The sequence below is a fragment of the Manis javanica genome, chromosome 4 (assembly GCF_040802235.1).
Source record: "Manis javanica isolate MJ-LG chromosome 4, MJ_LKY, whole genome shotgun sequence".
NCBI lineage: Eukaryota > Metazoa > Chordata > Mammalia > Pholidota > Manidae > Manis > Manis javanica.
Window position 1 is genome coordinate 1,175,595 of NC_133159.1, and position 27,872 is coordinate 1,203,466.

At 64.2% G+C, this 27,872-nt stretch overlaps 1 protein-coding gene across 7 annotated transcripts in view; it reads right to left on the reverse strand.

Annotated features, from left to right (window-relative positions):
• Positions 1-7,545: 7,545 nt before the first annotated feature.
• MORN1 (MORN repeat containing 1) overlaps positions 7,546-27,872 on the reverse strand; it is a 48,806-nt gene continuing 28,479 nt past the window's right edge. For 6 of the 7 annotated variants that reach the window (XM_036999983.2, XM_073233030.1, XM_073233032.1 and 3 more), the window contains 4 exons: positions 21,055-21,188; positions 20,893-20,966; positions 9,622-9,665; positions 7,546-7,694 (listed from right to left, as the gene is read on the reverse strand). In XM_036999983.2, coding sequence (XP_036855878.2) covers positions 7,546-7,694; positions 9,622-9,665; positions 20,893-20,966; positions 21,055-21,188 — 401 coding nt within the window. Of the gene's footprint in view, positions 7,695-9,621; positions 9,666-10,246; positions 10,399-20,892; positions 20,967-21,054; positions 21,189-27,872 lie in introns of those variants that run through there. The other variant, XM_073233031.1, reaches the window with a different exon arrangement.

A 27,872-nucleotide genomic window follows, 5' to 3' on the forward strand; every position in this document is an offset into this window, starting at 1 on the left:
CAGAGGGAAACCCGGTCCCCACAGGGCTGGCAGGGCTGGAGGAGCCCCAGAATGGCAGGTCTCCTGGCCTCGGGAGGCAGGCTTCTATTCCAGCATGTACGCTCATGTGTGCACACGCACGTGTACGTGTGTGCTCACCCCAGGGCAGGCTTGCTGCTGGGCAGGGGGCTGGGAAGAGAGCGGCCAACCGAGGGCGCCCCGCCGAGGTGGCCCCAAGGGGAGGAGACATCCTCTCCTTGCCGGCCTCTGCCTGCTGCACCATCTCCGCCCAGGGGAGGGTGTCGAGTCCCTGAGGGGTTCAAACCCCCCTAACCCGGCTCTTGGCAGCCTCCACCTGGTGGACGTGCAGCCCACGCACTAACTTCCTGTTTCTAAGAACCAAGTCCCCGCAAAGGCCCCTGAGGCTTGGGGAGGCGGCTGCCGCCCTGCCTGGGTGGGCTCGGGAGGGCCGGGGACTGACGGGCCCAGGCGCCCGGTGACGTCAGGAGAGCTGCAGCGCGGAGGCCGGGGGGTATTACCGGCCCCTGCCAAAGTCGGGGGTCTGCCCGCCCCCCACGCCTGCAGGGACAGGCCAAGTGTCACCGGGCTCTCGGGCTGGATCTGGCCATCCGGGTCAGGTCTCCGCGGGGATGGTGTGCGGTGGCCTTCCCGTAGGAGCCCCTGTCCGGACGCCCGCGCCTTCCCCCAGCGCCGGGCCACCCCCAGGCTCGCCTCTCCCGCCGGCCCGCCACCGCCTGCCATTCACACGCAGATTAGGCCCCTCCCCTTGCCCCCAACATCCCGGGACTGCGACGCCGGTTCCCAAACATTCCAAACGCCGCTCCTTCCGGCCTGGCCGGAAGCCGCGCGGGGCGGGCCCCGGGCCCCAGGAGGCCGGCAGCGCCGCGCGAGTGGCAGGGCCCCTTGCAGGCCCAGCCGGGGCGACCCCAAGCCCCGCGCCCCAGTGCGCGCGTGGGGCCGCGGCGCGGGGGCCCCCTGGGTCGCGAGGGTGCGCCCAGCCCGCACACGCGCCGACCGGGCTGCCGGGGCCCCGCCGCGCCCGCGGCCCGGCGGCCCCCGGAAGGGGCCCCCGCCCCCGGGGGCAGGGCGGACCCACTTCCTTCCCTGGCGCTGCCTTCTGGGGTCCGGCGAGGCTGGAGCCTCGCCCGGGCGGGAGCGTCCCGCGGCCTCAGTTTCCTATGACGCGTCCTGCAAAAGCCCGACTCAGCGCCCCGGGCGCCCCCGCCGCCCGGTTTCACTTCCCCTCCCGCCCGGAGTCCGGCCGCGGGCGCGCGGGCTGCCGTTCAAGTTCCCTCCCCGCCGGGGATTCCGCCGGGGGCCCTCCCGGAAGGGGCGGGGCGCGGGGGCGCCGTTACCCTCCGCGGGCCTGGGGGGCAGGCGCGGCTGCAGCCCCGCCAGCCTCCCCGGGGCCCGCACCCGGGGGCCCCCGCGCTCCGAGCTTCCCTTGCGGGGCGGGCGCCGGCGAGTCCACGCGACCCGAGTCCCAGCGCCGCGCGGCCGGGGTGGGGATCGGCGCGACCCCCGGCGGCGAAGGCGGGAACTGCGGCGCCGGGCCGAGCGCGGGGTGGGGCGCGGTGCCCGCGGGTCGGGGCCTGAGCGAGCCCGGCTTCCGCGCCGGCATCGCCCTTCGTGGAGGCGCGCGCCCGGCCTGCGCGGAGGCCCCTTCCACTGGGGCGGCGCCTCCCTTTTCTGCCGGATCCCAAGGAAAACCTGATCCCGTCAACCCCCCTTTCCCGCTTCCTGAGCCCGGGAAGGCCCTTTCGCCGGCGCGCCTAGGCCGCTGCCAGGGCGACCCACCCAGGCCAGCAGGCCCACACCTGACTCGTCAGCACTTGGGGGTCTGCACCTCCGCCCGGGGGAAGCTGCACGCGCCCCGCCCACCTTGTCCTACCTCCTGGGGGCGCTCCCAGGGCCCCGGTTGGGAGGCGGGGTGGGGACCTGGAGGGGACCCCGCAGCTGGTGGCCCGCTCCTGTAGGCCTTACCTCCCTCCTCCAGGCGCCCCCCTTACCCTGGGGCTGTTCACCACTTGGAACCCTGCCCCTCTCCAGTCAGTGTCCAGGCCTGGCCCAGTCTCACCCTGGCCCCTCTTGCCCTCCGGGCTCCCCAGCTGCCTGCCCTCTGTGGCACACAGCAGGCCCACCCTCCACTCCTCTACCTGACTCCCTAGTTCTCCAGGGCACCTGCTGGCCAGCAGCCTCTTTCCCGACCGGGGCCCTTGTGGTGCCGCAGGGCATCCCCAGCCACGCCCCTGGGCATCTACTAAGGCTGGCATCCCCTGCCTGCCCCGCCTTTGCCCTCTCTCCCGGCGGGGTCAGGACGGGGTTTGCTTAGGGTCTGCCTCAGGATGCTGTCTCTCTGGAGGGCCAGAGGCTCCCATGGCTGCCATGGCCTGTGCCTGGCACCTGTGCAGCAGTTGAGGGGTGGGGTGAGGAGGCTGGGGGCGGAGCTGCACCCCTTGGGGCCCTCCCCAGGGTGCCTCAGGAGGGAGGCCCCACAGAGTTGGGTCCACCCCAGTGGGCCCTGGGGTAGCATGTGTGGGGGGCATCTGGTCCTGTCTCCTCCTGTGAGGTTGTCCAGAGGCCAGGGTAGGTGACAGTTCTCTGAATCCCCAGGCAGCTGGCCGGAGGGGAATCAGAGTTTCGGGGCGTGTTGCCTCCGGGGGCCATGTGTGGGGTAGGGAGGGCTGGTCTGGGGGTGCGCCGGGCTCACCTGGCAAGGTCCCATCAGGCTGCCTGGCTGACCAATGGCAGCCCTATTTATAGTCTCCGTCAGAAAACACCCCTGGCCGTGACAGCAGGGTGGCCTGCTCGCTCCTTGAGACCTGATGCCTTGCCCAGGAGGGGCCCGGGTTGGGGCAGCCACGGCCAGGCCCAGTCAGTGCCTGCCTGCCAGGCCCAGACTTGCTGAGTTACGCGGCAGTCCTGGCCCGGGGCTGCAGCCTCAGGGATTTCCCACAGCTGATGGGCAAGGGGCCCAAGGAAGCCCCCACCGAGTGCAGCTCCTGCCTGGCTCCCGAGGCCCCCTGTGCTGTCTCTTCCATCAGAGAGGCCCTGGGCTGGCCCCCAGTGGCTGGCCCCTGCCCTGAGGGGACAGGGGCAGGAAGGAGGGGCCCAAGCATCCGTGTCTATCACCAGTGCCCAGAGGGTGTGCCCGAGGGGTCTCACTGCAACAGGCCCCCGGGCTCCTGCTCCTCTGCGTGGATGCTGAGGGCCACCTCGGGCAGGACGGCGCAGGCAGGGCGGGCTGGACCACAGGCGAACTGGTCTGATGGCCGGCACCCAGGCACCCTCCAGCAAGCCCTGCCTGGGACAGGGGCTCTGCCCAGCTGGCCTTGCTACCTGCCTGGCTCCAAGACCAGGGCAGCCTGCCCGGGCTGTGAAGGGAGGCCTGCCCCTGGGAGCATCCTGGGAGACCCACGCCAGTGGGAGTGAGGCTGGGAGGGGCCCCCTGTGCCAGGGAGGGCTGGTGGGAGGGTGGGTACAGACAGGCTCTGTCCTGTGCTGGCTGCCGGGCCGGCCACTGGGTGGTCTGAGAGGTTGTGCTTGCCAAGGCCCTGCTGGGAAGTGGCTGGGCAGAGGGTGGGTGCCTCCACTCTGATCCTTCCGTCTGTCTTTGGTTGGTCTCTCTGTCTCTCTGCGTCTCTGCCCGTCTGTCACACGGTTGAGAACTTGCGTGGTGCTCAGGAAGTGGACCTTCTGGGGCCAGTGTCCCTATTCAGAGGGCAGAGGGCAGAACAGGCCCACAGGGGGGACTGGGACTCGGGGCAGAGGCCTTAGGTTGGAGCCCTACTCCAAGCTTCCTGGGAACCGTATAGCTTCCTGGGCTGTAAGGCACAGGGGGGCAGCTTCCTGCCACCCCCTCTACCAGCCCCTTGCCCACATGTACCCCCAGTAGAGAAGGGTGGCTTTGGGACCCCAGGACGTAGGCCTGTGTCCCCCAGATGCTGGTTTCTGGGGAGACAGAAGGCTACAGTGTGGCCAGGCTAGGGCAGACAGAGCCCCCCAAGGCAGGCCTGCTGGAGCCCTGCCCAGGGAGGAGACGCTCTCATCCCTCGCAGCCCTCAGGGACAGCCAGGCACTGTACTCTTCCTGGGGAGCAGTGACCCGCCACAGCCACCCTGCCCGGTGAGGCCCCTGCACCAGTCCTGGAGGGCAGCCGTAGCAGGCCATCCCCGGCCTCCACCCGCCCAGCCCACCCTCACAGTAGTGAGGGGCCCTCCGCAGGAGCACGTGCCTCGCCGTGCTGCCTGAGGTCGGCGGGACCGGAGCGCGGCCTGGGCGTCTGTGCCAGCCGGGGCCCCTCCAGAGCCAGAGATGAGGGCTGCATGGCTGTGTGGACAGTCCCCGGCCTGCGGCCACCATGCTACCCGGCTCTGTGAGCTCCTGGCTTGACGCTGCCCCTCTCAGGACCCTCCCTCCTCAGCCCAGCCCCCACCCTGCAGACTCTACAGCCAGGCCAGCGACTGCGGCAGCCCACCTCTGCTGACCCCCCACCTCTCCTGACCCTCCCCCTCGAGAGTTCCCATCTTCTGCAGGTGCACCCGCAGGGCACGGCCTGAGAGCTGAGTGCTGAGGAGCAGCTGCCCCTGGCTGTGAGCCGCCCGCGGCCACACCTTCAGCTGGGTCCAGGGAGTCCCTGCGGCCACAGCCCCCACTGTCCATGCCCAGAGGCATCTCTGACCCGGGAGCAGGAGGTCGCATGGGCTGTTGTGTTTTCAGAGATGCTATTGGAACGCCAACTTCACTCCACGTCTACGAAGGATTCCACAGTGGGCCTTCTCTGCCCGTCCGGGGAGCCGCGTGGTGTGAGTGGGTCACTAAGGGCTGCCTGCCCTGGGGTTTGTGGCCCATTTGGAATTAAATTCCAGAAATGGGAAGGTGACGTAGCTGCGCCTGCCTGTGCGTGGCACTTCTTCCCACAGGGGAACATGGCTCCCTTCGTGTCTCTTTTGATGGAAACGTGCTTTCCTCCTGAGGAGCTGCAACACGGGTCCCTGGGCGCGGGCAGCTCACTCAGATAGGCTGTTTCGGGTGGTCCCGAAGAGGACGTGGCCGCCCACCAGGCTCTGGCCCAGGTGCACCCTCGCTGCATGCAGTCGTGCGGAGCCAGCCTCTCCACCAAGCCCTCGAGGGCTCTATCTGCCTCCTGCGCTGGGGTAGGATGGAGCCCCCGGCATCCTGGAGTCAGTGGGTGCCAAGAACCAGTCCCTCCTGGGGCACACTGCTGGGGCACCAGCAGCGCCTCCTCCCCAGATGGAGGCAGAGGCAGGCGGGCCAGGCTGGCAGCATCCGTGGCTGTCCGAGCTTGTGCAGCCAGGAAGGCTGGCAGGTGCAGCTTCCTGTAAGACCTGTCTGCCACCACCCACCCCGGGCTCCGAAGCGTGTCACCTCTGCAGGCACGGAGGCTGTGGGGCCCCGTCTCTCCCTGCTCTGGCCTCCCTAAGCCCCGGTGGTAACCTGCCCCTGCCGTCAAGGCTGGTGCTCTGAGCAGCTCACGAGCCCTGGCATCCAGGACGGAGCAGGGGATGAGGACCCTCGGGTCCCGCAGGAGACCAGCTCCACATGGGGCGCCCCGTCTGCCAGCCACCGACGGTCCAGTCATACCGGGGAAGATGGCGGGAAGCACAGAGAGAAAAGCAGGGAGAGCCCAGTGGGGCCGGCAGCTGGGTGGGCCAGAGCCCAGGTCGGCGGTTTCCACGAAGGCCTCCTTTCCTTCTGCCTCTCATTTAAGGACACAGTTGTTGCAGCGCACCCACCTCCCAAAGACAAACGGACCTCCACCCACCCACCGGCCTTTCCTCCCTGGGCACTCACCCGACCACCCACTTGTCCACACACCCCTCCATGCGCCCACCTTGTGGCCTCCCAGCCGTCAGCATCCGTCCTGCCCACACGCCGGCTCTACCTTGTTTTCTGTGGAGCCGCCAGAACTGCCTGTGCACAGCAGGCCCTCGGCGGGGGCCTCCCATAGCTCCCCCCCTGCGGCAGGGGCCGGGGCTGTGTTAGCGGGCGGGGGACAGAGGGCCTGCCCTTTCAGAGATGTGCAAAGGAGGGGCTGGCACAGTAGGGGCCCTTCAAGGTGGGCGGTCATGGAGACTTCATGGCGGCATCTGGGAGACGAGCTGCCTGGCTGAGTGAAGAGCACATTCGTGCAGAGGCCCTGAGGCTGAGGCCTGCCCTCCTGGCATGACTGAGGGACGGCAGGGGCCAGTGCTGCTGACACGGCAAGGCGGCAAGTGGGGGTCCGGGGAGGAGGTCCCAGGGATGGCTTCGGGTGTAGCTGGACAACACCTGCCGTGTGGGGAGGAGGTAGTGGGGGGTGGGGCAGAGCCAGGTGCGCAGTAAGGAGATGGGTCAGGAGGGCAGGACCGAGACCTGCCAGTGGGTCAGGGTGGGAGAGAGCCCAGGGCCGGTGCATCACCAGCTGAGCAAAAGGGACTGGTTTGGGGGACGAGCAGGAGCTCAGTTCGGGGTGCACTGGGGCTGAGTGTCCTCAGTGCCCTCGGGGACCATCCTGCCGTGGCTGCGCAGGTCTGGAGGTGGGGGGTTGGGTCTGGGTGCCTAGGACCAGGGGACCCATGAGCTCGCCAGGGAGGTGGGTGGCCAGGGAGATGTGGGCAGCAGGGGTGTGGGAGGGGAGCCACGTGGGGCGGCTCAGGGCCATGAGGGGCAGGTGGCCCTGCTGTGGGCATCCACGGGCAGGGCGTAGGAGGTGCCCACAGAAGGGAGGCGGTGCTGGGCAGAGGGGCGTGGTGCCGGCAGGATTCCCCGATGGCAGAGGCAGGGGCTCCTTGTGGCTGGGGCTCTGGTGCTCCATCCCTGTTCCTCATTCTCTGCGAGGCCAAGGGCAGGAACAGCAGGCCCAGCAGGGGTTGGCACAGGCTGGGCCAGTAGGGCCCACAAGGCCAGAGGGCAGGATGGAGGTCTGGGGCCCTCTGAGTGTGGTGAGCCCGAGCCCGGGGAAGGGCAGGTGAAGGCCCCACCCCAGCCCCTGGAGTGGACAGCTGCCCACAGGCCCTGGCTTCTCCCCCATGCACATCCCCTGCTGGCCACGCGTTTCAGAGGCAGCCATTAAACGCGAGCGGTGTCCTGGCAGACTCGCAGCCCATTTCCAGAAAACCGACCACCTACTGATTGCCCCTTGGCTTCTGTCTTGGGGGCCCCAGCAACACCCTCCAAGGCGGGACTCAGGGGAAGTAGGCTGGGGCTGTTGGGTGGGGGCCGAGGGCTTTGCTGTGGGTTTGTAGCAGAGGCCAGTCTCCCCTCTGCCCAACTGGGCCCTGCCTCCCCTGGGGAGGGCGTGGGTAGTACATGGATGTCACCAAGAAGGGTGCCAGGTGACCACAGACACCCTGAAGTGTGACCTGGTAGGGGGGTTGCCTCGCTGGGGTGAGACATCTCCAAAGCCAGTGATGAGAACATTATTGAAGCCAGGGCCGCAGGGCACATGAGGAAATGGGGACGGCGTCCGGGAGCCGGGCAGCACTTCCCTTCAGAAGAGCACAGCTGTCCAGAGGCCATGGTCCGGGTCTTCAGGGCGGCCCCCTAGCCCAGGGCTTCATGGCCTTCTCCAGGGGCCTGGGGCTGCCGGCCTGCCCTCTTCCCCGTGACCCGAAGGTGTTTGAAGGCAGTGGGCAGCGTCCGGCCCAGGAACGGAGGGCTGGTCACGTCGTGGATCATGATGACATACTCACCTGCAGAAGATGGGCCCTTGGCCTCGGCCCCCATGGCCACTACAGCCCCTCCCCTCTGCCTGCCACCCGCCTTCCTGGGTTGGGAGTGTGCAGATTCAGGATCCCACGGGAGCTGTCAGCACCCGCGCCCTGCCCTGGACCCCAGGACCAGCTGCCATCTTCCCTGGCATGCCGGGCACACAGTCACTGTAGGTGAGTAAGTGAAACTGGGTGAATGAAACCACCCCCAGCCTCTGGACAGAGGCCCAGCTCCAGCACCTTGGGCATCCTGGGGGCGGAGTCGGGCCAGACATGTGTACCGCTCTGCATGGTGGGCTGGGCTGGCTCGGTAGGTGGAGAGCCCCTCCCTGCCATGGAGCCTGCAGGCCCAGTGCAGGGGTTCTGTGAAAAAACTTTGCTATCTTTCTAGGAGAAAAGTAATTCGCTTCCTCTGAGATGTTTCCTGAAATAATTAAGCCTCTGAAGTCTTGGTGTGTGGCTTGTTGGACGCCCCCGCCCCACAGACCCTCGGGCGGGGAGGGCTGCCCTGCTTGGGCCTCTGCACAGGAGGGCATGTGCCCTGTGCTGTCTGCAAACTGTCTGGGAGCATCAAAGTTGGAGAAGCCTTAAGAAAGAAAATAAAAAATAACAGAAAGTGAGGTTGCCGTGGAGACCGCCCCTCCCCCTGGCCAACCCGCCGGGTTGGCACCAGGGTGTGGAAAAGCTCGCGCCCTGGTCTGGGCTCAAGGCAGGAATGTGGCTCCCACCGCCAGCCACAGGCCCCCTCCGTGTGCTCACCCAGGGGCCGCAGGCGCCCTGCCTTCCTGGGCAGGACAGGGGGCCTCGGGGGTGGGGAGCTGCTCAGCCTTGAGTCAGTTCCTTCAGAGTTCTGGGGGCCAGGGCCCTGGGAGGGGGCCGACAGTCCACCGCGGGGGCACCAGGCCTCCCTGGCCAGCCCGCAGGGGAGCCGCACATGGCAACACTGCGGTGTTTCCAAGCAGCTCTGGTTTCTAGGTGTTCCCAGAGCACAGCTGCCTCGGCCAAGGGAGCCAGCCGCCCCGAGAGCTCGGCGGGCAGAGTCGCAGTGCTGAGCCCCACCCTCATCTGACCTCACCCTGGGGCTCTTCTGGCACATGGATGGGCAAGGGTCAACAAGGCTGGGCCCCAACTGCCACGTGGTCCCGTCACAGGCCCTGTGCCTGGCGTCCCTCAGAACCCGCTTGGCCATCCAATGGCTTTGCCCCTTACAGCCTGGACATCCTGTGGCTCCTCCCAGCTAGTGCAGGGGGCTGCCCCATTCCCCTGCCCTCAGCCCCTGCCCCTTGGGCGCACACGAGGTCCCAGTCCCGAAAGGGGAGCCCCGTCGTGTCACCAGCGCTGTAGGCTGGTCAGTACACCCATGTGGCTGCTCTTGGGACAGCTGGCGGCAGCCCGCAGTGGGAGGAGGGGGCGCTGTCCAGACCCAGCCCTCCCAGCAGGGGCTTGCCATCCACAGGCTCTGCCATCACTCCCAGAGGCACAAGGGGCCACAGGCGGGTCCGACCTGGAAGCCTGCTGGCCTTCTAATCAGGGCCTGGAGCCCTGGAAGGAGGGGGTTTGCCTTGGCTGAGGGGCAGAGAGGCACCCAGCACAGGTGAGGCCCCTCCACCAGATACCTGCCCAGCACCCACACCCATTCTAAGGGACAGAGCCTGGGTGAAGAGCAACGTCCGCCTCCACTTCCCAGGGCCTCACGGTCCCGCCTCTGGGGGCGCCCGTGGTGGTGTGAGTGGCGGGCGGTGGCCAGGCTGGGAGCCGCCTTCCCAACACCCTGGCTGCTCCAGCCCAGATGACCGTCCAAGTTAGGGAGGAAGGAAGCGGCCTGTCTTTCCAGAGGTCGGCAGAGGATCCATTCCGATCTCAGAGCGACGGCCAGAGGCCCCCTGGGACACCCCTGCCGCCCACATACCTGGGAACGCTGCTGCTTGCGGAGCCGCGGCGGCACCGGTGGGCCTGCGGGAAGAGAGGAGGGAGGCCTGACTGGCGCGTGGTCCCCGCCCGCCGCCCCGGAAGACATGAGTGTGCCCGCTCCCAGGCCCTGCGTCTGGGGGACCGAGGCCCTGACCTCCGCCTGCAGCTGCCTGTGGTGGGCTTCAGACCGAGCCCCGGTGTTCCTGTGCCCGCCAGAGGGTTTCAGGGGGCCAACCACCCATGAAGTTTCTGCTCTGGCCACAGGGCCACCTGCCCACAGGGACGGACTGCTTGTCCAGAGGGGCAGGCTGCTGTGGCTCCAGGAAGGACAATTGTTTTTTGTCCGTGGGGGGTTGGGTCAGGCCCTCACCTCCTCCACACCGCCTTGGAGGGATGAGGAGGCTGGCACAGTGTGGATGCCCGCCCCGTGTGCCCCGGCCAGCACAGAGGTCCTGAGCGGGATGGCTGGAACTTACCCAGATCAGGAGAGGCCCTCCTACCCCCTCCCTCGGTGGCCAGGGCGGAGCACTGGCACCTTCGTGGCATGCGCTCGGAGACTCACCAGGTTCCGACCCCTTGCCAAGCTTAAATACCACTTGCATAGTTTGGGTGACAAAAAATTAAAGACAAAAGATTTTGAAATCACTTCATTTTGAGTGGGGGAGAGCGAGCTTCGGCTTGGACCCGGAAGCTGGGTTGAAGGTTCTGAAGTGCAGGTGAGGAGAAGCAGATGAATGATTCAGTGCTGAGAACGACCAGTCTGTCAGGCCGCCAGCTTTAAGAGAAATAGATGGGGTCACAAGAATCCTGAGAGTTTCACCGAACCCCCAGGGGCCTGAGAAAGCCAGGGCAGTGGACTGTGGTGACGGTGACCGAGGGTCACCCTGTGTGGGGGCACTGGGGTGCCGGGTGGCCTGCGAGGGCTTCGGTTTGCCCCCAGAAGTGCTGCCTGGGGACTGGCTGGGTACGAGTGGCGCGCCGGCCTCCAGAGGTGGCTAGTGGGCTTCCTCTCGGTGGGTCCACGTGGACACCTCGGCCCCAGGAAGGGGCGCCCAGAGCTGGGGCTGGAGCTGGAGGGGACCCGGCTGCTCGGTCCCTTCGCCTGCGGCTGGTGTCCTCGGCTGCATGCTTCTTGTGCTTGGGCTTGTTGAATGTCTTGGGTCTGTCGGTTTACAGTTTCCATCAAAGTTGAAATTTTGGCTGTTTACGTCTTCGAACGTGTGGCCGCCTCCTCCTCCCCTCCGCACTCTGGAACCTCGGGCCCTGGGGGTGTCTGCGCCCGGAGGTGCCTTACAGCGAGCATGTCGGTCCACGGCGGGCCTGTCCCCTCCGGGCCTCTCTTTGGGTGGCCCCTCATCTCGTGGCCTTTGATCCCAAATCACATGTTTCCACCTCGAGCACAGTTTTCATCTCCAAACGTTTGATTCTGCTCTTTTGACATCTTCCGTGTCTCTATTTCACTCTATTTCCATCTTTCCTCTGGAATGCACAGAATCCAGTCATAACTGGTTTGATATCCTTGTCCACTAATTCTCCCATTTGTGCTGTTTCTGGGTCGGTTTGGGCAGGTCTTCCCCCTTATTAAGGGGTGTGCACTCCTGCATTCTCTGTGTGCCTGGTGATCTTTGATTAGATGCCAGACATTGTGAATTCTACCTTCTTTGATGTCGGATATTTTTGTACTCTTATAAATATTCTTGACGCCGCTAAGTTACTTGGGAACAGTTTGATCTTTTTGGGTTCTGCCTCTAAGGTTTGTTAGGTAGGGTTTAAGATAGGGTTAAGTACCGCCCACTACCAAGGCGAGACCCTGTGAGAGCTCCACCCCCAGCCCAGGTTGGGAGGCCCTCCCGCCAGGCTGCCAGGGCAGCACCTTTCCTAGCCCTGCGGGCCTCTCCCCGGCCTCGAGTGTGTTCCCGTTGCACGTGTGCCGACTGCCGCCCTGAGCCTCGGGCTCTCTCCTCTCCGGCGCTGCCTCCTGCGGACTCCAGTCGCCCTGGCTTCCCGGGACTCCCAGCCTTAGCCCTCCACTTGAGCCCGCTGGGAGCCCTCCCTGCACCGCAGCCGGAAACTCTCCATGAAGGTTTTCTGGGTCTGGCCCACTTTTTTTTATTAAGGTATCATTGATATACACACTTATGAAAGTTTCACAAGAAAAACAATATGCTTATTACATTCACCCTTATTATCGAGTCCCCCCCACACCCCATTGCAGTCACTGTCCATCAGTGTAGTAAGATGCCACAGAGGCCCCATTTGTGTTCTCTGTGCTGCACTGTCTTCCCCGTGACCCCCCCACACCATGTGCACCAATCATGATACCCCTCAATCCCCTTCTCCCTACCCCCCCCTTTGGTCACCGCTAGTCCCTTCTTGGAGTCTGTGAGTCTGCTGCTATTTTGTTCCTTCAGTTTTGCTTCATTGTCATACTCCACATATGAATGAAATCATTTGGTACTTGTCTTTCTCCGCCTGTCATATTTCACTGAGTATAATGTCCTCCAGCTCCATCCATGTTGTTGCAAATGGTAGGATATGTTTCTTTCTTATGGCTGAATAGTATTCCACTGTGTATATGTACCACATCTTCTTTATCCATTCGTCTACTGATGGACACTTAGGTTGCTTCCATTTCTTGGCTATTGTAAACAGTGCTGCGATAAACATAGGGGTGCATCTGTCTTTTTGAATCTGAGAAGTTGTTTTCTTTGGGTAAATTCTTAGGAGTGGGATTCCCGGGTCAAACGGTATTTCTCAGTTTTTTGAGGAGCCTCCATACTGCTTTCCACAATGGTTGAACTGATTGACATTCCCACCAGCAGTGTAGGAGGGTTCCCCTTTCTCCACATGCTCACCAGCATTTGTTGTTCTTAGTCTTTTTGATGTTGGCCATCCTAACTGGTGTGAGGTGGTATCTCATTGTGGTTTTTGCATTTTCCTGATAATTAGCGATGTGGAGCATCTTTTCATGTGCTGGGTCTTGTCCGCTTTTAACTTGTTTACTTGTGGGAGGGAAAATCCCGCCCCTTGCCCCCCATCTTTGCCAGAGCAGAGGTCCGTTCCTGCACTGATGGGCCAAATGAGAGATGGTGTCCTGGCTGCACCGGCTCATCGTTTGATGCCCAGTTGGAAGGGGCAGGCTCTTCAGTGGGGGACACATTCAGGCTCCCACCCCCTCACCTCTGCTGCCCAGGGGTTGCCCTCCAGGGCCCCCAGACAGCTGCATGTGTCCCTGTTGTGGAGGGGAGACAGGACCTCCACTAGCACGAGTGACACTCGGTAGTGGTGCTCCAGTGCTGGGACCCCCAACCCCCACAAGGCCCAGTGGGACCCTCTCAAGGCCTCCTTCAAGGGCCAGCAAGGTGACCCCGCTGGTTCCTCCTAGGCACCCTAGTGACCCACCAGCCCAGTCGGCTGGCTCCTCACACGGTGGCTCTGATGCACGTGTGGCACTGAGGCTAGGCCTCCCTCTTTCCTCAGAGCCTCCGTCAGGCCCTCGTGACTCCATCTTTTCTGGGATGCTCGCTGCACTGAAAGTCTCAAACCCCCAGAACATGCCCTGGGGGTCCTGACCTGCTGAAATCATCACGAGCACATCCCCCTAAGCGGATCCATCACTAAGGCAGTGCCCACCGCAGCCGGGGGGGGACAGGAGGCCACAGCTGAGCTCGAGGTGCATGGCTCTTGTGCTTGGCCTGGGTCAGAGACCAAACGGGCTGAGCTGAAAAGTGGCCACAACTGAAGAGGAGGCCTGAGACCCGTCACTGGAACCCAGTGGCTAGCACACACCCGTTCTTTCGCTGGGGCAGCTGAGCAGATTGGGGCACTTGGGAGGCAGGCATTGGGACCCCTTGGCCAGGCACACAGCAGGTAGAATGGAGAGGTGTTCACCTGGGGTGACCGCTCCTGTCTCTAGTGGCCCTGGGCCCATCCCCTGCAGCCCACGGAGGTGTGGGCTTGGTGGGGCCTGGCCCCGAACCCGGTCCTCACTGTTTTCCGGTCTGTGAGTGGGCGTGTGGGCACAGGAGGGCAAGGGAGCATGGGACCCCTCCTGTGGCCTGGGTCCGGGAGATTGCCCTGGGACAGGCTGGGTCAAGGCAGGACTGTGGGGGGCAGGAGCATCTGCCTCCCACCATCTGGGCAATAAGCAGCCTCCAGTTCGAGGGGCACCTGCAGCTCAGGGACCCCAGAGCCCTTGGCCAAGTGCTAATCAGGACAGAAGTCAGGGGACACTCACCCCCAGGGTGTGTGGCCCCTACAGAGAGCCCAGGAGAAAGCTCCAAAATTAGAAGTCAGCTCATCGCCAGGGCGCAGCTGGGCCTAGTCTGGGGCCAAGCTGGAGACCACTGTTGCCCCCCTTCTGGCACGACAGCCACAGGCTCGCAGACTGCAGAGGGTGTCGGCCGGCCTCTCTCCCTGTAGCCCGGCCCCTGGAGAGGGTCCTCTTCCCCCCGGGGCCCTGGGAGGCCTGTCCTCACCCAGGCTTACAGGGGCTGCGGCCTTATTGCCAGAGTAAGACTCCCCTGCACAGGCCTGGCAGGGCAGCTGACGGCCAAGCAAGAGGGGGCAGGTGAGCAGAGGGGCCCGGTAGGGGCTTGCTCGAGACCATGTAGGGCCCTGGGCCCTGGGGGGCCTGCGGGCTGTTTCTGTGTGGGGGTAGTTGCTTGCCTGCCCTGTGGCCGGCCGTGGGCGGTGAAGGGTCTGGCCCTGCCTGCCCACCAGCCTCCATCTGCTGCTGGGTCATCACCCCAGTCCTGCGTCGGGCGTGAACCATGCTGTGTGGGGGCTCAGGCGGCCCGGCTGTTCCCGCCCCTGCCTCACACCTGCTTCGGTTTACTTCTCCTGCTGACAAGATGGGGCTCACCCCTCAGTCTTCAAGGCTCTGAGACATCAGGAGCCCCATCGATCCCTTTGTCTTCTCTCACCAAAAGGGTGGGGAGCAGAAGCTGAGCCCCCCTGCACGGGATCCGGCCAGGGGGCAGGTGGCCAGAAGGCCGGCACCGCCCCCGACAGGCTCAGGCAGCAGAGACCCCCACGGCCCTGGGTTTCCCCTGGTCATGCCCCTTGGGCGGCCACATGAGGGCCCGGCACCTTTCTCTGCAGGGACCTGCTGTCCAGGGAGCTCTCAGCGCCCGGGGCACTGCTCCAGGCCCACCGGGGAGAACCCCCGTGGCCCACACTGGGCTGTCCCACAGCAGGCCCGCCACGGGGAAAAGTCCTGAGCTTCTCCCTGGCGATACAGGTGGCAGGCCGTGCCGAGGGGCTGGCACATGCCAAAGGCTAGAGGGCAGTGTGTGTAGAACTGGGTGGGGTGCAGGTGAGCTGGAGGGGTGCCAGAAGATGGGGGGGCTGTGGACTGCACCCTGGGCCCCCCATGGGCCATCTGACACTCAGGTCAGAAGCATTTGCCCTCCGCCCCGAGGCTGAGACCTGTGTGGAGCACAGTGGGGGTGGAGAGGGCGAGAGAGCGTCCAGAATTGGGGCTGGGGTGGCTGGCACGATGGAAGGCCGGCAGCGGTGGGCTGCAGGGCTCCTGGGCCAGAGGGGGCAGGTGCTGGGCAGACCGGAGGGGAGATGGAGGCTGCGTCCCCATGTCCACAGTGTGGGTGAGCCTCCATCAGGGCCTCTGTTCTGCAGGCCTGGGTCTGGCCTCGCTACACAAACTGGGCTTCCGGGCGCATCCCCAGCCCTGGCCCCTCCCGGGCTGGCCTGCCCCGCTGGGCCCTGCACTCCTGCAGGGCTGGCGCTCAGAGGAAGGACAGGTCACCACCCCCAACCTGTCCTCACCGGGACCCACTGACCCTGGCACTTCCTGGGTGGGACACCTCCAGGTCCCAGTGGGGCTGACAGAGGTGGGACCACAGGAAAGTGGCACCCCCAGTTCTGAGCATGGCAGACGAGCTGTCCTGCCACCCCAGGTTGGAGTAGGTGAGGAGCCTTGCAGGCTTGGGGGACAAAGGTTTGCGTAAGATGTTCAGCTACAACTGGTGGCCCCGTGTGGGGGCGGGGGTGCTGTAAGCATCAACTATCCATTCATGTAAAAAACATTAATTGGCTCCATCTGTGTTGGCCTAATGACTGATTAAATGGCCGATCACGAAGTCTTAATTAAGCCCATCTTTCTCCGCGTGATCCAGGGGGAGGGGTGCGGACGGCGTGCGGCAGGCTTCAGGCCGGGCCTCCGCTGAGCCGTTGGTGAGCGCTCACGGGCAAAGTCAAGCTGCCATCTTCCCGCATGCATCACCAGGCTGAGGTGAGGGTCTCTTCCAGGGTGGCTGGTCTGCAGGCTGTGGCATCTGCCTATCACGAAGCAGGCATTTGGGAGTTCTGGGGAAAACGCGGCCAGACCCATGTGCTGCCCCATTCCAAAGGCATCCTCACATGTGGTCAGCAAGCTCACGGACGCATTTACGGAATCGAGTCCATTTTTTGCAGCTGACACAATTTCACATCATTCAGGAACTGACAGGGCTCTGTGTCACGTTGTAAGATTCTGTAACATGCCAGGAATGTCCCCACAGGAAGGCTGCAAGAGGCCCGAGGTGGGAGCTGTGCTCTCCTGGGAAAACCAGCACCACATGCATGCCCGCCACTGACCTCCAGGTCCCAAGTCTGCAGAGAGGGGCCGCCCTGTCCACAGGGTCTCCCCTGGCACTGGCTGGTCTGGCTCCAGGGGTTGTTGGGAGACTCAAGCAGGCCCACCTGCCTGTGGGGAGGCGGCGACTGAGCAACCAGACTTTGAGACTCAGAGGAGACACTTACGTGACAAGAGGGAAGAGCCAGGTCCCCCGCACGCTGTCCCCAAGGAGGAGACGGAGCCCAGTGGGGCCACACCCTTTCTGTGTCACCAGGACTGGCCCCAGACCCTGAACGGCTCCTCCCTCGTCATCCATGCACAGGGTCCTCCCTAGCTGGCTCTCTGCCGGCCTCGCCCCCTCCACGTGGTGGGGTCTGTGTAGTGAGGGGCCCCGTGGGGGATGGGGGTGGCCCCTCTGCCCTTGGCTGTACCTGGGTGTCCCCTTCCCAGGGTGGGCATCTATCCCTGAGGCAAACGGTCAGAGTGTGTCTGCAGGGTGTCAGCACAGGCCTGGCAGGCCGCTGGCTGGGCTCTGGGAAGGCTGAGGCCAGTCCCTGTGCCCATAGGCCCACCCCATGCTGAGGGACACCCCTACCCAAAAGCACAAAAGTGATTTTTCTGAGTTAAAGAAGATATTGCAGAATTATGCTTGAAGTTGGAACAGAAGGCAACGGTTTCTGCAGAACCCCTACCTGCCCATGTGACTGAGCCTGCGGTGGGCTCTGGGCCACAGGGTGGGGCAGGAGGCTCCGTCACTTCCGCTGTGTGTGCCTCCTGGGCAGTGACTGGGAAGGCTGGTGCCACCAGGTGAGCAAATGAGCAGACAAGAGATTTTCTGTGGCTTTGAGGGGTCACCAGGCAGAGGGGACAGTGAGGGCACACAGGTGACCTGGGGGCAGAAGCGTCGGTGAGGCTGTCTCTCCAGGGGCCCCTGGCTGACCCCAAAGGTGGGTCCTGTCTGTGGGGCCACGCGGGATCGCAGTGAGAGGAGGCGGAGGGGCGACGGGCCCGAGGCCTCCGTGTCAGCAGCCCCAGCCCCCACCCGGCCATCTGGCCACTCCTGCAGCCACCTGAACCCAATCGCCTCTCCTGCCTGCCCTCCCTGGGCCTGGAAGCCCATGGCTGGGGCCAGCGCGTCAGCCCAGTGGCCCTGCTGGTCCCCTGCCGGCAGGAGCTCTGCATCCTGGTGTTGGATGCCACACAGACCACTCAGCTGCCTGTGTGCAGGGTCCCAGACTCGGGCCGCTGGGCGTGGGGCTGGAGGGCAGGAGGAACTGCTCACGTCGCTGCACACTTGTGGGCAAGATGTGAGGGCCATGCATCCCTGCTGCCTGCCCTCGGGCGGCCGGCACGGTGGGTCCTGGGCGGGGAAGCAGTGCACACTCTTGCATCTCACTCCCACGGAAGTGGTTAACACTCGGGAACCTTGTCTATCGAGCAAGTGTCTGCCAACTGGCCTGAGATTTGGAACAACAAGCAGGAGGCACATTTCTAGCAGTTTCTAAATAGCTTCTGCCGATACCCACATCCTCAGCGAAGTCCCGGAGACTTGTGAGACAGAGTGAGAACGGCCCAGGGGTGCAGCTCCGGGTTTGCTGGGGGGTAGGCAAGGTGGAGGGTGGCCTGCAGCCTGGGGTGGCTGTGCTGCTACCAGGGTCTCGGCTCTGGGTCCCTGGGACTTGGTGTGGACACAGCCCCTTGTTGCCCCATGGTGAGAACCGTGGCTGGCCCCCATGTGTGGACTCCGCTCCAGGGAGCTCAGTCCAGAGCTAGGGAGGCAGACCGGGAACCAGCTGACAAACAGCTGCCCCTGCAGTGGGCTGAGGGGCAGGGCAGGCTGGTGGGGTGGGCACTGTGGCCGCTGTGTTCGCCTGAGTCAGCCCTGCCCCAACTCAGTGGCCCAACAGGCCCAGCCCTTTGGCTCCCCGATACAGAAAGAGGGGTCTGCAGTGATGGCAACCGGAGCCTGCCGAGCCTCCCCAGGAAGCTGGATGGCATCCTAGCAGGTCCTCAGCAAGCGGGAGAGCCCACCACATGCTGAACTGGGGCTGGGGTGGCGAGAACATTCCAGGCAGAAAGCCCAAGGGCTGCCCCACGGCAGGAACCCCTCCAGGGCCCGTCCCCACAAGAGCCCTGGCTGGGGCCTGGCTGTGGGTGTCGGCGCGCCTCACCCCTTGCCCCCACCTTGGCTGAGTCACAGATGAGAGCCCTTCTCAGCGCCCTGGCCCCCAGGGGTGGACCCCGCCGGGAACTGTAGGTCCACAACTCAGCAAGGATTTCCTAATGCAAACTAGACAGTTGCCGGCAACCCCAGGTTGCTTCTGATTTGCCACAACCGGCTTGCAGAAAAGGCTGGTTTCCATGGAGCTCCCAGAGGGGGGCCTTAGGGTCAGGAGCCAGTTTGGACACTGGCACAGGAGTGAGGCCCGAACCCGAGTAAGGAAGCTGGTGTGGGGCAGGGGTGCGGGGCAGGACGGGCCACATCTCCGAGGGAGAGCTGGCGGAGGCACTGCGTGGGTGCTGGGGGTCTCAGCAGGCTTCCCCATGCTGTTCCCTGGGTGGGGTGGGGGCACATAAACACCCAGATGGGGAGGGGCCTTGGGGGCACAGAGGCAGGGAACCCTGAGGTGAGTCCTGCGGCCGGTGCCCTGACATGGGGTGTCTGGGTGGGCGCAGTGGTGGTGTCTGAGGGGAAGGGTGGCTTGGCTGCAGGCACCCCCTGGTGCGGCAGGGAGGCCTGGGTTTGCAAAGCCACGGGCATGATCTGTCTCACCAGTGGCTCTAGACCCTGAGGGAGCTCTGAAAGCGATCTGGGGGTGGCTAGCGGGAGCTGTAAGAAATTTGGGGGTTCAAATCTCTCTCCAGGATGTCTGTATTTGGAAACATGGGCTCAGGGGAGACGGGCTCCTCACCCTCAGCCATCCACCCCCACCTCGAGGCCCTAGCCTGGAGGCCCCCAGACGTGGGCTGGGCAGAGCATGCAGGTGGGCAGAAGCCCTGGCTGTGGGGCATTCTAAGGCACCTGGCTCCCCGCAGGAGGCCATGATCTCCGGCACCTTGAAGCCCCTCGGTGGCGCTGGCAGGGCGGCAGGGTGGGCTGGCCACTTTGGCGGAAGAGGATGTTTCAGCATCAGCTGGCAGCTATGAAGTCAGGCAGAAACTGCCCCTGGGCCTTGGGTCTGCGCACGTCCGTGTGGGCCATTCCTGGTGTGTTTCAGCTCATGTTTCTCACATGCATTGGCAAGACTGAAACCTTGGCAAGTGTGGGCTCTCTGGGCGTAGCAGGATCCTGGCTATTTTTTAGTCTGCGCTCCTCCAGTCGTGCGGAACCAGCTTCGTGTTTAATTCACAAGTGTGACTCAGAGCAGCACAGGGGGGGCACCTCTGCAGAAAGTGGCTCAGCCCGGCTCCTGCTCCTAGTGGGACCGAAGGCTTCTCAGCCTGCCGACCCCGTGCCAGCCTCCCAGTGTCCCGGCTCCTCCCACGCCCCCAGGCGTCAGCGATGAGCCATCTGATTGAAGGGTGTGTCGGCAGGCGGCGGCAGCTCCAGAGGAGCCGCCAGCCCTCTTCCCGCTGCTACTGAATTTCTTATTTTCCTAGCGTTTTGTCATTGGGTCTGCGCCCATGGGCCTCTGCTGTGCTGTACGGCTATTTCAACACGTGCCACTGAACTGTGTGACGAAAGACACATGCCTCCCAGGCAGCGTGAGCACGCAACATGCAGACCTTGGCTGATGTCACTGGCGGGGCCTCCTGCTCCGGTCAGAGGCCTGGCCTTGGTAGCAGGGAGCAGGTGGGCATCTCAGACGCCTGGTGCCCCTCCACGAGGGCCTGGTGTATACCCCACCATGGAGAGGCAGCTCATCTACCGAAAGGGGGTGTTTTCCTCCCGGTCTGCATGCACATCACCAGGACATCCTACTTCCGGCGCAGTCGGGGTTGTGCGCACAGCTTCTGAAGCACAGGGTGGCAGGGAGGCAGGGAGCAGCGGGGCCCCAGGGCAGCCCAGGGCTTGGGGCCTGCAGGGGCCGCCCGAGCCCTTGCGGCGTGTGGCTTGGTGGAGACATGTTTCTCCCGCAGGCAGTGGCCGGGACAGGCTCTCTAGGATTCAGCCTCCCCTTGGCAGGGCCGAGGGCTGCAGAGAGCACAGCTGAGGAGGGGCGATGAGGCCCAGGGTCTGCTCGCCTCCCCACGGCCTTCTCGGTTTGTCAGACAAGAACCCAAACTCGATTTGGATGAACCTGTCTCCCCTTCTGTAGGACAGGCGAGCTGCAGCCCAAGGGGCAGGACTGCAGCAACCTGGCACAGTCTGGGCCGCAGCTCCAGGGCGCCCTCCCAGCCCTGGGCACGCTCGCGGCGGGTCCCTCAGGCAGGTGGCCTCCCTGCCAGCCGTCCTCTGCAGGAAGCAGCCCTCTCTGCTCTGCCTGCCGTGTGCTGGCGGCCATGGGGACACGGGAGGGGCTGGCTGGTGTGGACCAGGCCCTGCCCCTTCGGGGCCCCACCCGGCCTGTTCTCCACACTGGCAGCCTTGATGTGTCCGCGGTATGTACACCCAGAAGAAACTGAGGCAGGTGTGAGACGTGCGGTACCCCGCCTATGAATGTGGGCTTCTGGGAGTCCCCACGTGCAGCCCAGCTGGTGGGGAGGCCAGACCAGCCCCCAAAGACCGTGAGTGGGTTCGGTCCCTCCTACCTGCTGCCTCCTGGAGGGTCCTGCTCGGCGGCCATCGTCTTGCCCGGGCTGCCTCTGGGTCCGCTGCCTGCCTTCTGGAAGGGGCCAGTGGGGTTCAGAGGAACATCGGCATTGGTGTTGGGCAGCAGTGGGCTGAGCCACAGGGGGTCTCCCTGCCCCTACCTGGGGGAAGCCATCGAAGAAGAAGACAGGGTGGTATGCAGGTGGACAGGGCCCAAGGCGGATGTCCAAGAACCGGGCACAGCCGTTTTCCACGCGCTGACAGTCCTCAGGCTGGCCGGGTTTGTGTCTCCTGGCTGCGGGGGAGAGGTTTTTCCAGAAAGAAGAGAAAGGCCCTTTAAGCATCATGAAGCAAAGATCATTCAGGACCCTCCACATAGCCTCTCTGTTGTGTCTCCTGAGGCTGAGGTGGCTGGGGCACAGCAGCTGTGTGGGCCTGGGATCTGGGGTCTGTGCCTGCTGCCCAACCCTAGGTGAGTGGCCAGGCTGGGGACAGAGAGGGCTCGGAGCTGGTGTGCTCTGGGACCCATGGCTGGGGCCCCCTTCAGGGCCTGGCAGGCTGATGCTTTGGAGCTGGGTCTCCTGGACACATGCCCTGCTATCTGAGGCCCTGGCGTCCGGCGCAGAGCCTGCACAGCCCCCAGGTCGGAGGCCCCGTGCTGTGCCCAGCAGAGTCCAGCATCTTCTGAAGAGCGTGACCTGAGGAGGACTTTCTACTGCATATTGGCTGCGTGCTGTGGGTGATGGCACACCATGACGAGCGTGAGGACAAAGCTGCCAGCAGCCACCAACCCCTACAGGGGGCACGGCCCCCCAGGAGACCCCCAGATCCTCTGGTGCCTAAGAAAGGTGGGGGGCTGGGCTCCATCCGTCTGTCACTGCAGCAGGTACTCTCCCTGTGGGTCCCTGCCTATCCTGGCTCCCTTCATCCCTCCCTTCCCAGGGTCCTGAGGAGGGAGGTGACTGTTCCGTGCTCTGCCCCACTTGTGGACACGGCTGTGACCCCAGCCGCTCGCCCCCACCCTCTGTCTCTTTTGCACAGAAAGTGGACAGCAGAGACTGCATGGGGACACCTGGGACCCCAGGACCTCCCAAACACATGGGGGCTCAGCTTCTGTGCTTTCCTGACTGCCCTGTCTCGAGGGTCCCGGCCCAGCTCATGAACATCACTGGGGAGGAGCTGGCCGAGCCTGGGGGTGGTGGCTGGACCAGGCAATGGGGCTAGCTGGAGGTGGGCAGAGTGGGCTGGGGGGCTAATGGAGCATAGGGGGACCCTTGGGGGGCCCTGGCTGAGTGGAAGGGCATCTCTTGTCCCTGCTGGATGGGGCCCTGGCACCGTGGGCATTAAGGCCCCTTCCCAGGAGCCAAACCTCTGCAGGGAGAGAGGAGACGGGCCCGGCAGTATTTCCAAATTACAGGTGGAGAATTACTTCTCTCAGAGGTGTCTTGATCTCATCCTGATGGCGCATTAAAAAGTGGAGTCTTTCCTTCTGCAAGGACGCTCTTTAATGTCCTTCCCTCCATTAGCTTTTGCCATCCACACACTATTTATGTCCTGCGTAATGGCTGGGAACGCACTGCTGACGGCGTAACTCCATCTCTCGGTGCACCGGCGGCTTCCACGGCGACTGAGGAGGCCCTGACTTTGACCACCTCTGTTATGGCCAACTCTGGGCAATGAGGACCCCAGCTCCGTGGCCTAGTAACCCTCCGCCAGGGTGAGCATGTGATAGCGGGCTCCTTCCACAGCAGCAGCTTCAGGCTGGACCTGCAGTGCCACTTCCAGGGCAAAGGGCGCACGGCAGGCGGGCACGTCCGGTGTTGAATCAGCACCCGTCTGCCTCCCTTGGCTCAGGGTCCCACCAAGCTGTTTGAAGGGGCTTGACAAGCACAGTAGCCGATGCACCAACTTGGTGCCAAGCACCCGCAGGTGGGTTCTCCCGGGATCTCAGGGCACTATGGGGGTGGAGGTCCTGTCATCAGCACCACTTGAGAGGAGAAACCTAGGCCCACCATGTTCTCCCTGGTCTCACAAATGCCACTGAAATCAACTGGGCCGGACTGCAGGGCAGGGACGTGGGACGGCAAATGACACGCATAAAAATGCCGAGGCTGGGTGTTTAAGATGGCCTGGGCTCGCAGACAGGCCTCTCCCTCCACGCCATTCACCATCTGAGGACAAAGAGGGGGTGCCTCCAAGACCCTTCTGTCACAAGTGAGAGGACCCAACACGAAGTGGCTCAGACCAAAAGAGCCCTGGGAGGGAACCTTCTGGACGCATGCACGTTTGAATCCTGCAGTCCATGCCACATCCCTGGCCTGGGACTGGCCCAGGGAAGCACGCGCGACCCCACAGGAGCGGCTGATGAGAGGAAGAGGGAGCAGAGGGCATAGCCTCTGCGGTCGGGACCAGCTGGGTGCCAGCTGGGTGAGCCCTTTCACTCACGGCCACCCACTTTCAGGGCCCATGTGTGGACTGTGGCGCAGGGTGTCTGTGGGCTGGGTGGTGTCGGAGCACAGCCGGGGGTGGGCTGGGGAGATGGCACGGTGGCTGTGGGGGCGCTCGAGAATCTCTGGAAGCTTCCCATGGGGCTTAGGGAGACTGGGAGCTCACTGAAGGGCAGGGAGACACACCGAGGCATCTGCTCTCCTGCCCAGAGGAGGGTGGGCTGCTCTGCTTGGTCTGTGATCTGCCAGGAGCGCTGCCTGCCGGGGAGCAAGATGACCGAGGGCACGGGCTTCTCTGCATGTTGAAGACCCAGGCCCCACGACCGCAGCCTGCGCCCCCACCCCTAGAGCAGTGTGCCTCTGCCAGACCACCATCCGCTGCCCTGCATCAGCGTGGCCCCTGCCTCCTCCCTCCCACTGTGTCTACTGGCCCCTCTGCTGAGCATTAGGCCACCGCCCCTGGGGGCAGGCTGGCCTCCTCTCTCCTCTGTCCGAGCCCCCTGGGGGTGCCTCACTTTCCACAGAAGCACCACCACAATCACTAGGGGAGCCCCCAGGTCTTGCCTCCTCCGGGGCCACACGCCCAGCCCCAGCCTCCTGCAGACACCGCCAGGCGCCATCTCCCAGACACAGAGTGCCGGGTCCCCCAGGCCCAGTTCGCAGGCCCTGACACAGCTCTGAGCCAGCGAGAGGCCCCACCCTCCCTCTGGATGCAAGGCCGAGCGTGGGGGCGACGTCGCTGGCTCCATGCCTCCCTCTGCTGATGCCTCCCAGCTGCGGTCTCCCCAAGGCTGCCATCCTGGGGTCCAGGCCACGGTCATCCCTCGCACTCCGACACATGGAGTCAGCCGGGCGCAAATCCACCTTCCCTGGCTGAGGACCTCTGGGATGGGCCACACTTTCAAAGTGCTCTGTGTCCCGGTTCGCGAGCCTGCTGCACGCTATGCCTTGCAGACGCTGGTCCCCCCTGGCTCTGCTCATGCCTCTGACCTTGGGAGACCTTGGGACGGTGCTGCGGGGTGAGGTCCGGACAGTCTCACGGGAAATGAGGGACAGGCCAGTGTTCTCGGGGCCGGAGTTTCCATGCCGCCCAAGCCAGCTGCTTCCTTCCGTAGGCATGGAATTCTCTGCTGAATTCGTTACTTCCCCTAAACTGGGCTCTGTGTCCCCCAGGGGACCGTGTTCTGGCAGAGGGCCCTGCCTTAGTCCGCAGGGGCCCCTGGAGCTGGTCCTGGTGCATCCTGGGAGGATCCCAGCCAGTGCGCCTGCAAGACAGGCCCCTGCGCCCTGTGGGCGGGAGTCTCACTCCAGCTTTCAGGAGCTACTGAAGCCTTTGTGTCAATTTTAATTATCAGCAAGATGAAGGTCTTTGTGCGGCCTCCGGGGAAGCTGAGCCAGCCCTGAACGTCAGCTTGACCTCTCAGGGAGGGAAATGTCGATTAATTACTTTTTACAGCCAACTCAGTTAGGGTCCCCAGTCACCTGTGTAGGACACAGCGGCGCAGGCAAGAGCCTGCTGGAGTGCACAGGCCTCGCACAGCCGGGCGTGACTGCCTGACGGCCGCTGAGGGCCCAGGCCTCACCAGGCGAACAGCTAGCCACAGACCAAAATGTTTTCTTCATTTAAATGAATCAAAAAATAAAATGTCATTGGCCCTCGGGGACATGGCTGTCACACGTGGAGGTGACAGACACGCGGTGTCAGTCTCTCGGGCAGACTCAATCAGGCAGCGGGCTGTGTGCCAGGAAGACAGGGTCACACAAGCTCCGGGCAGAGCACTGATGCAGCACGGACACGTGGGCTGGGCCTCCACCCGCCTGGGCCACAGGCAAGGGCTCCCTCTAGGCCACATGCCCACCCACCCCTCTGTTTGTCCAGTGGAGACACACACATCCCCTGGCCAGCCTCTGCCCTGCTGGGGCCCTGGGGCCGGCCTGGAGGGTCTGCCAGCTGCCGATGGGGCCCCCGCAGGAGGGTGTGGGGCCCCCACAGGAGAGTGTGGGGCCCACTGGCCAGGCTCCCTCCTCCCTGCTGCTGGAGGCCTCTTCACATGCGCGGACATGCATACATGCACAGGCACACACATCCACACATATGCGGACATGCACCACCACACGGGCCCACGCATACATGTACCCACACGCACGTGCGTGCACTGGCTGATCCTGAGCTCGTTCTCTGCCCAGGAAGACTCAAGTGTGCCTTCTTCACCAGCCCTCCCAGTGCCCGCCTGGGAATGTGGCCCGGGATGCGGCCACCCCCAGGACAGACGCCCTTCAAAGATTTGGCCTTGATGCTTTTTGTGGTGTTTCCCAAATACACTGCGGGGTCAGTGCTGCCTTAGAGGGTGCTTCTAGTGTCCCCTGAGAACCTCTGAGGACCCCTCACACACACGGAGACCCTCCCCAACACCTGTCATTTTGCCCAGAGCTGGCTTACCCCTACCCTTGGGACCCTGCAGTCTTGAGACCCCAGGGGTGGGCAAGGTGAGGGAAGAGGCCAAGTGCCCCCTTCCTGGTGCCTGGACCCTGACCAGGGACCTCCTCCACGTGCATTTGGTGACCCAACCAGGAGAGCTGGGCGCTTGAGGAGGGTCTCCAGCAGCTACCAGCTTTCTGGGGCCATGGCTGCCTTAGTGAGACTGCGCATTGCTCTTGTCCCACGAGGGGACAGGCTGAGGCGTCAAAGGCTGCTGGCCCCAGGCACGCCCCGACACCCACCCTGGGTCCTGCCTTCTCACCTGTCTGAGCTCCCTGAACAGCCCGACGTGACCTGGGAGCTGCTAGCATTCCACCCGACGCAGATGCTGTTTCCATTCGGAACAGTGGTGATGGCCTCGTTCCATAAAGAACAAGGAGCGAGAGCTCGTTTTCCCACCTGAGCGGTGCCCAGGCCTGCCCTGCCTCGGCCTTCATGCCCCAGGGCTGCAGCTGCCCTCGGCCAGGGGCTCAGGGCTCCTCACACCTGCCTTCTGCCCAGATCCCGTGCCCACTTCCATCCGGCCTCCACAGAGGGTCTCTCCCAGCCCACGCCAGACTGAGGGGCCCTCCTCCTCCTGGTTGCCCCCTGCCTCCGAGGGGCCCTGCCCGCCTCTCAGCCTCCCCGCCTCTCACTCCCACGGGCACCTCCACCTCCAAACAGAGTCCTGCATGGGCCTCTCTCCCTGCCTCACTCACTGCCAACTCCCCAAGGACAGAAGGTGCCGCCCTCCTGCCTCCCGCTCCCGTGGCCTCGTCCCGGTGTCCTCGGGAGGGTCCTCGTTCTTTGTCTCACCACCACCACTGCGACTGTTGTCACCTCCACCATACAGTCACTCAGCACTCTCCAGGGTCCAGATCCTTTGCTAAGTTCTTCCCATGCGGTTGACACACGCTTAACCCTCGCCTCGACCTAGAGGAGGGGCTGAGGTCCCCCCTATTTGCAGATGAGGAAGCCGAGGACAGCCGGCCCCAGCCCAGGAGCCATGCCCCTCTGCAGTCCCCCAGGGCCCCTTTCGGCCAGTGGGGGCAACGAGTTTCCAGTCTGGGTGATCTCTGTGCCCTGAGGCGGGAACAGTGCCCTCCCACGGGTCTGGACCTGCGTGTTCCTCAGGAGCCCCGCAAGGGCACTCCTCTGCCGCCTGGCCCCGTGTGTCCACACCGTCTGCACCCGGAGTGGGGACATGGGCCTGAGAGTCAGCCCGGAAACAGAAATTCACCCTGTGGGGAAACAGGACCCCACATCTGAAACTGCAGGCCCACTTTCCCCCCTGGGGCAAGGTTTGGTTAACTTTTTTATCACGAGATTTTCAGATGACAAAGTTTCCAAAGGTGTGTCTGTGTGGGTGCCCGGTGTGCGACGGCACACATGGCCTGGCTTGGGTGGGGGAGGTGGGTGCGGCTGGCTCCCGGAACCTGCTGTCCTGGCGGCGGTCGCGAAGCGGGGGGCCCAGGGCGCACAGGCCCTCAGCCTCTGGCCGAGCTCAGCGGGTCCCGCCTCTGCACCCCGACACCGTTCGCCAAGTAGGAGCCCAGCACTACTTCCTCTTACTCTGCTGGAGCCCAGAACACAGCCCAGAGGCACTGTCCCCACTGGCGCACGTCCCTCCCTCACGCTCAGGAAGTAAGGGATGCCCCACGTGTCCCCAGGACTTGAGCGCCCGAGGGCGCACCACTTCTGAAGTGCCTCCCGGGAGCTGCGCGTGCAGAGCCACCGGGCAGGGCCGCCCCTCCCATGACGCAGCCTGACGCCCCCCCTCGAGAGCACTCTGCTGTCGGCAGACTGGCCCTGGGCGCTCTGATGTGCCGGAATTGCAGATGGAGCGTAAAAGGGGCTGTGTTCGTGCTGGCAGACCTCTGAGACTGGGGGGCTGATCAGAGTCGGTTTCTGATGCCCCCGCCCACCCCTTGCCTCCAGTCGGCTGCCCCACAACAGACAGGCTGTTTGAACACAGGTTGGCAGAGCAAGGCTAGGATACTGCCGAATTCCTGGGCAGGTCCCACCAGCCCTGGGGACAGTGCTGCTGGGGACAGCAGCCCTGGAGGACACAGGC